General features: G+C 34.9%; 1 protein-coding gene across 1 annotated transcript; it reads left to right on the top strand.

Annotated features, from left to right (window-relative positions):
* The first annotated feature begins 361 nt into the window (after nt 1-361).
* Nucleotides 362-1,662, top strand: LOC141600808 (protein FAR1-RELATED SEQUENCE 5-like). The gene is made up of 2 exons (XM_074421061.1): nt 362-765; nt 1,017-1,662. The coding sequence occupies exons 1-2, from the start codon at nt 362-364 to the stop codon at nt 1,660-1,662; spliced, it is 1,050 nt and encodes a 349-aa protein (XP_074277162.1).
* The last annotated feature ends 6,616 nt before the right edge of the window (nt 1,663-8,278 follow it).

Raw genomic sequence — 8,278 nt, 5'->3', positions numbered from 1 at the left:
ATTCTACAAAGAATATTGTACAATCTGTGGGTTTACGCCAAGACTTGCAACAACAAAAAGGATTAAAGGTAATGAGTTACCAAACAGTTTTGCATTAAGGAATGTTGTTTGCAATAGGCAAGGTGTAAAGGAAAGTAGGAAAAGGAAGAGGACTGATACTGATACCGATACCTGCGAGAATGATGCAAGAATCGATGTGACAGACATAAGCCGTGTGAGGCCGATTACAAGAATTGACTGTCGTGCATTAGTGCGGTTTAAATACCAAGAAAATGGAACTTATATTGTTACCGTTCGATGAAGCGCATAACCATCCACTTGCTTCGCTCAATCTACAATATTCTTGAAAGGAAACTGAAAAATGACAGAGGTACAGAAGCAATTTGTCACAAAGGTAAAGGTGCTAAAACTAGGTGGTGTGAAAGCCTATAGAGGTTGGAAGGAGCTGTGTGGAGGTTACGACAACATTGGGGCTACTGAGATTGATTTCAAAAACTTTGTCAGGGATATAAAAACCTACATTGGTAATTTTGATGCACAAATGTTTGTTGAAAATCTTATTGGGAGAAAAGACACATGCAGTTCATTTTACTTTGATTTTATAGTAGATGAAAACAAGTGCCTGGCTGGAGTGTTTTGGGCAGATCCGATCTGCATAAAGAACTACATGCTGTTCGGTGAGGTTTTATCAGCAGATGCTACATATGGAACAAACAAATACGATATGGTGTTTGTGCCTTTCACAGGAGTTGATCACCACAAAAGGTGAATAACGTTTGGAGCTGGGTTGATAGGTGATGAAAGTATTGAGTGTTATACGTGGCTGTTCAAGACATTTTTGGAAGCAATGGGCGGGTGCCAACCGAGAATTATAATTACTGATCAGGACAAATCAATGAAGTCGGTAGTCCCTAAGTGTTTAAGGAGTCAACACACAGATGTGCATGTGGCACATAATGAAGAAACTAAGAGAAAGTCGCTTATCAACTGTTTCAAGATGAGGATTTTAAGACCAGGCTCAATAGGTGTGTTTGGAACAACCAACTTGAGCCTGATGAATTCGAAGAACAATGGGGGAAGATAATGACTGATTATCAACTTGTAGAACACGAGTGGTTTTCAGATTTGTACGATCTCAGGGAACAGTGGATCCCTGCCTATTTTAAAGATGTTTCAATGTCTGGCTTGATGAGAGTTACTTCTAGGTCTAAGAGTGAAAACAGTTTCTTTGACAGGTTCCTCACACCTCATTTGACCCTTGTTGAGTTTTGGGGGTGCTATGAGAGTGCCTTGGAAGCACAAAGACACAAGCAGTCCAAATTGAACAGTGACAACAAACACTCTAAAATCCCACGGAAAACAAAGTCAAACCTTGAAGTCCATGCTTCTGAAATGTACTCGCACAACATTGTCAAAGACTTCCAAACAGAATTGGTTGTAGCTTTGTCTGATTGCCGTTTTAAAGATGTGGAGAAGATTGATGAGACAAAAATATATATTCTAACAGACTTGCAGATGCCAAATAAGTCATGGAACGTAGCATATTCACCAGATAACATGGAGATTACTTGTTCCTGTTCTATGTTTCAGAGAATGGGCTTGTTGTGCAGGCACTGCCTTTGGATTCTACACAACCAAGATTTTCAGAAAATACCAGAGTAGTACATAGCGCAAAGATGGACAAAAGCTGCAATGACTAAGCCTGTCTTTGACAAAGATGGCAAACTGATAGATGTCTCTCAAAAGTTTTCTGACCGGAAAAGTTTGAGTACTGAGCTGTGCCAAGAGGTTTATTCTTGTGTCAGCGTAGCTGAGTGTGATGATAACGACATGAAGCTTTTGATTGAAAAACTGAGAGATATTAGATTGGATATGATTAGTAACAGAAGTGTACCAGCAAAGAAGAAAGACAAGATGAAAGAAATAGAAAAGTACGTGAGCTGCAAAATAGCTGAGAAGTTGGTGATTCATGTTCCTAAAAAATCTAAAAACAAGGGTAGGACCAAGGGCAAGAGAATTGAATCACAAATGTTAAAAGCGCTAAAGAAGAGAGGAAAAGAGAAGAGGTACTGCAAAACATGTGGCCGCCAAGGACACAACTCTAGGACTTGCAAAGAAACAAACCATCTGACAGGTATGTATAATTTGGTTTCTTGTTAAAGCATATTACATTAATGTTAAATAATTATTAAATTATACAAGCATATCGCATAGTGTTTACCTTCCAAAATCATCAATCTTATATGGAGGCACATAAGGTCTTTGTACAATGAACATTATGGTTGTTCTAAAGGAACAGATGAGACTTTAAGCAATGTATATTTGGTTAACATTAAATCTATTATCAATTTAGTTGTTCATTTTGGCCATTTTCTCCTTATAAAATCTGATATTTAATTTACATTTTGTTGCATATTCACCAAATACTACCATGAAGATGACGACGATGAAGGAGATGAATCTGATGATGTGGAGGACGACGATGAAGAAGATGAATCTGATAACAAAGTGGAAAGTGCAAATTTTTGATTCAAGGATAGACATCCATAATATACACTACGAGAACATTCTTAAAGGCTTGTATGCACAATTCGATTTTACTGCCAAAGTACATTACTCTTATAGGGAAAGTATATTACATTTGTATTAAAGGATCATTATTCTTGTTCTGCAAGGAACATTCTTAAAGGCTTGTATGTACATTACTCTTATAGCCAAAGTATATTACATTTGAATTAAAGGTTCATTATTGTTGTTCTGCAAGGAACATTCTTAAAGGCTTGTATGTATATTACTCTTATAGCCAAAGTACATTGCTCTTATAGCCAAAGTATATTACATTTGTATTAAAGGTTCATTATTGTTGTTCTGCAGGGACATCATCAACTTGATTCGAATTGTTTTCCAAGAGTACAATAATTTTAAGGCGTTTTGCACAATAAACATTATTGTTGTTCAGCAAGAACATAATAAACTTTATGAAATTTGTTTCCGCAATATAACACTCTCTTGAATTAAATTTTTTTCAAACTTCAGGTTGTACGACTCGCAACTTCCTCAATATATGTTACATTACTCACACAAATGTCACAAACGAAACTAAAAAAAGTTTTTACAGCTTCAATTCAGCATCTTCCTCATCTTCATCGTCATATTCTTCCCATGGTAGTGGGTTTGAACGGAAATCCATTGCCTTCTTTAGTACAGCATCAAAACATACATTGCCTTCTGTTGAAATCATATATGAAATGTATTTCTTCCGCAGAATCAGTAGGGGAGCATCCTAGCAAAATAAAGAAAACAAGGGGTTAGAACATGTACAAATGTGTACTGAATTATGTATTAAAAATAATTGTATTACTTCTGAAACTCACATCGCCTTTTTTAAGCCCACAGGTCCAATTTAGATTACCTTAAATGTCTCCATATGTCTCATAACGTAAACACCACAATCAGTCTTGTTAGTGTTGTTTCTCCACTTCATCTTTGCAAGAATAGGCTGCAGTTTTTTAATGCGATCAACTTTTACCTTTGAAACACCGATGTCTTTCAAGTATTCTGCTAGAACATTACACTGGCGAAGAAGGGGTACAAGAAAACATTAGGACACTAATAATTATGAGGTACAATATCACAAAAATTAGGAAATTAAGACAGACACGAAATTTTTGGGGAAGGTACACTCTATGTAAAGTCATTGTACATTTACAATAATGAATAAGAACAGTATGTAGTGCTGTTAAGCAAAAGAGAGCATATAATCTTACAAAAGACAGTGGTCTATCGTGGAAAAATTCTTCTGGTTTTCCGTCACGATGCACATTATCAATGATGATGAACTTATACTTGTTGCTGTCAATGACTAGTAAATTGTAATGCCTTTTATATATAACTGGGAAGAAGAACTGTAGATTTTAAAAGATTTAATTAGGCAACAAGCAAATTAAATATAACATGCAGAAAGAGTGTATATTGTCAATGCTAACCAAATCAATTCTATCTGGGTTAACCGAGAATTGGGTAAACTCTTCTTTCATTATATCCTTAATCACGATAAAATTTTCAACAGTGTCCAGTTCTCCATGAAGCATCATCTGTATGCAAGACAAGTAAAGTTTTTGATGTTAATCAAGGGTAAAAACATTACAAAATTTACTTGTTGAAATAAGTTTATATAAATATTTGACTTACAGACATAGCTGTGGTGAAAAAAAATTGATAAGGCTCGGAAGAGTTTCTTCTAGATTCCTTGGCATTCAAAAGTTTTGCCCAACAATCGATCACATCACTCGTTAAATATTTAGATTGTCGTAGCGTTGCCATTTCAATACGCCGAAGAGAAATTTCACCCACATGCACAAGCAGTTCCCTGGTTCAGGACTACAAGTGTTAACTCAAAACAGGATACAGAACATTTTAAATTTAAATATTGTACATTAGTAGATATATATATATATATATATATATATATATATATATATATATACCTGGCTAAATCGGTATGTTTTCCTCTACTATAGGACACATAATCAGCAATGCAATTCTGAAACTCAGTAAGAGGAGTAATAATGCATGTATCTGTGCTTAGTAAATTACGATTTCCAAGGATGCTAAGAGACTCTGGTTGACTTCTTTCATGTTCATGAACATTTTCATTGTTGATGACTTCGCCCTTGGTAGTGTCACCACTGTCAACCAAATTATGCTCATTTATATTACTCACATCTGTCATGTTCTCATTCTTCTCAGCAGCATCATAGCCATCTGGTATAATATTCCTTTCTGTACAACCTACCTCCATTCTTCTCTTCTTAACCCTAATAGTCTCATTGTTCTCAGGGACACCAATATCATCGGTACTCTTCTCTTTCTTTCCAACTACCTCATCTTCTATCTTCTCATCCCCAACAGTCTCATCACCCTCGTAGAATTCTTCATCAGACGAATCCAGTTTCTTTGGGAAGGGCTTCTCTTGATACTGCTTCACCTTTGTTAAAACGTCATCACAAACAATGTTGCACTTGGATGAAACCAAAGTGCAAAGATATTTGATTCTCAATATTCGAAGTCCATCCATCTACAAAAGTTAAAATATCTTGAGGATAGGTAACTTATAAACAAGAATGTGCTTTTAATACTTTAAGAAAGATCATTTAATTAAACCAAAAGTACATTTACAATTATTGGATATAAATTGTTTAGAAACTTACGTTGTTTTTTGTCAACCCACAAGTCCAATACTGACCCCCCTTGTACGTTTCCATGTGTTTCATTGTGTAAATACCACAGTCAACAACATTTTGATGGTTTCTCCAAGGCATTTTCAATACAGCAGGCTCCATTGCTCTTACTCTTTCCTTCAAATCACCAATGTCATTGAAATATTTTGCCAAAGCATTACGCTGAATGGAAAAATTCAGATCAAACTGTATAGAGAGACCGTGCAAAAAATATGACATTGTAAAAGAAAAAATAACCAATGAAAGGCAACTGAACAATTACCATATTCCAAGGTTTGTTTCCATAACGAGTTTTTGGGGTTTCATCATGCTGTTGATTATCAAGAATGACAAACTTGTTCTTCTCCATATTGAATACGAACAGGTAAAAATGCTTGTCGGATATTATTGGGAAAAAAAACTGTTTTATATAAGAAATGATTAGAAGATACAACAGACATAAAATTTGTTATGAGAGTAAATTAGCAGCAGAAAACACTTTGTATTGACTATATATATTGTTTGAGCTAACCATATCAACTTTTGTCACATCAATAATCCCAAAGATGATTTAACTCATTTCTAAAATGCCTCTTGAATACTTCCAATTCTCTTTCAAATTTGAATTCTTTTCTTTGCCCTTGAAATGCTTGCTTTTACACACAACATAATATTCTTCTATTAATATACACTTGTATAACATAAAATTATTGTAATATAGAATGAAATAAAATTTTACATACAAATACGAGGGTTGAAGCAAAGAATCGACGTGGTCAAGATTTTCTTTCAAGTTCATTGAAATTCAAGTAAGCTGACCAACAATCAACCACAGCATCTGCTATATACCGAGGTGGTTTTAGAGATGCAAAAAGATATCGGGTACCCACAACATTCTTAAACTCAAAGAGCTTCTCACTGGTTCAGACGTTACACAAAACAAGTCAGTTAATTACACATATGTACATTATCTTTATTAATAATGAACATAATACCCAAACGAAATGTACAGAATAATTAAATAAAAGAAACATAATGAGTAGAATAAAATATACCTAGCAAGAACAGTGCCTTTTCCCTTGGTGTAGTAGACATAGTCAGCAATACAGTGCTGAAACTTAGATGGTTCTGTACATGGGTCAGTGTCTCCTCTTAGTAAATCAAGTTCAGTACTAATATCTAAGCTTCGATTGGGATTGGTTGCCTTGGGTTCTTCACTATAATCTTCAGATAACATGCTACATACAAGGGTATTTATAAGATTATCCGTATTGGCTTCTTCCTCATTCTCCACGTCACTATCAACATAAAGATGCTTCGAATCATTTCGTACATTTTTGTCATCATCTTTCTTGTTGTCAACATTCCCATTTTCACACTCCCCTTCTGACACCTCTTTCTTGTTGTCACACTCCCCTTCTGACACCTCTGTCTTGTTATATTCATTCCCATTTTCAACCTCAACTGTTTCAACTTTGTTTTCTTCTGACTCTCCTTTTGACACCCCTTCCTTGTTATCTTCATTCTCATTGTCAACTAATTCACCTTCTTTTCTCAATGCACAAGGCTTCTGGAATAGTTGAAATGTATCAAATTAAAGAACAATACACTTAAGCACCAAGTTAACATAATATAACAAAAAATATGATCAACATATTTACCTTTTTGTATGTATAAAAAATCGGCCTCTTCAATGACATGCTTTCAACCTGAATACTATTTTTTAAAGTTATGTTTACATTATTCAAAGCTTCAACAACCAAAGGATGATTACTAACATCAATCTCAAAGCAGCAGAACAAAGATCGAAATATCAAGAAACATTAATACCAACAGAACTTTCACTATCAATGAGCTGTGCTCATTTGACAAATTGAGTAAACTAAATGCATGATCACAGAGCTTCTGAGCAGTCTTGTTCTCCTTAATTATTGATGCTCCTTTTTCTAACTTAGCCTTAACAGATGATATGTTCTGAGCTAAACTAGTTATACATTTAGCAAGATCAAGAATATACTCCTCCGTGTAGTCCTTTGTTTGATAGACAGATTCGACACCTGTATTGTCAACCACCTCCTCCATTGGTGCTTCCAACTTACCATTTCCAAACATACCGCTTTTCATCTCATCCTTCTCTCTCGATGTTAACAAACTACTAGTCCAACCTACCAACGTATAATAATCTCTTTCAACTTTTCGTTCCACATGAACAACGCGATCAACATAGATAAGCTGCAAAAAAAAAAAAAAAAAAAAAAAAAAAAAAAAAAAATTACAAGAGAATGAAAACGTACCTTCCAATGTTAAATTAATTTATGAACTTCAAATATATTTTTTAGGTCTTTTTACCTCCAAAAACAACAGTGGCCCGCCGAAGTGAGTCTCCTTTTCCACCCACTCAATCTTGCTTTCTTGCAAACTTTTTAACAAAAAGGAACACCAATTGTAATCTTTGATTTCATCAACATTCATCAACGATTTTAAAACATGATGATTAACCAAAGGCTTTTGCGTGTTTCTCATTAGCAAAGAAACAACAAACATAACAAAGTTAACCTTGAATTCATCATCACCATGATTATTATTTATCAACCAATTCTCAAGCGTTTTGAGTGGAACTCGTCCATCTTTTATACCAAATTGTTGCTTCCATTTGCCATAAAACTCTTGAAACTCTTCTGATTCAGTATGAGTTTTGGATAATTCAACTATTTTAGGGCCTATTGGAAATCCAAATGTTGATCTTACATCAGAAACCTTCAAGTACAACTTCTCACCATCAAGAAGATCGATCTGCTTTTGGTATGGGTTATACTTTGCTTAATTAACCAAGACCCAAGCTTTAAAGGAATGGAACGAACTCTTAACCAAAACAGCCCACTAAATCCAATCTCTTCTAGCGCGCACCACTGTTCGTATGACAAACGTTCAACTACCTCAACTACTCCTGTAGGAGACATTCTCGTATATGCACTTTTAAACGAAGAGAAATCAAACTTCTGCTTACACTTGGAACCCAATACCATCTTATTACTTACTTTACCCTTTTGAGGACTTTC

This window comes from Silene latifolia, chromosome 9 (genome assembly GCF_048544455.1).
Source record: "Silene latifolia isolate original U9 population chromosome 9, ASM4854445v1, whole genome shotgun sequence".
NCBI classification, from domain to species: Eukaryota; Viridiplantae; Streptophyta; class Magnoliopsida; order Caryophyllales; family Caryophyllaceae; genus Silene; species Silene latifolia.
Note: the sequence above shows the minus strand (reverse complement) of the source record. Positions and strands in the feature narration are given on the sequence as shown.

Excerpts from the sequence above, each read along its gene's own strand:
- LOC141600808 (XM_074421061.1), top strand. The coding sequence starts at position 362 with ATGACAGAGGTACAGAAGCAATTTGTCACAAAGGTAAAGGTGCTAAAA. Across the intron at positions 766-1,016 it reads GGAGTTGATCACCACAAAAG|GCTCAATAGGTGTGTTTGGA; the intron begins GTGAATAACGTT and ends TTTTAAGACCAG.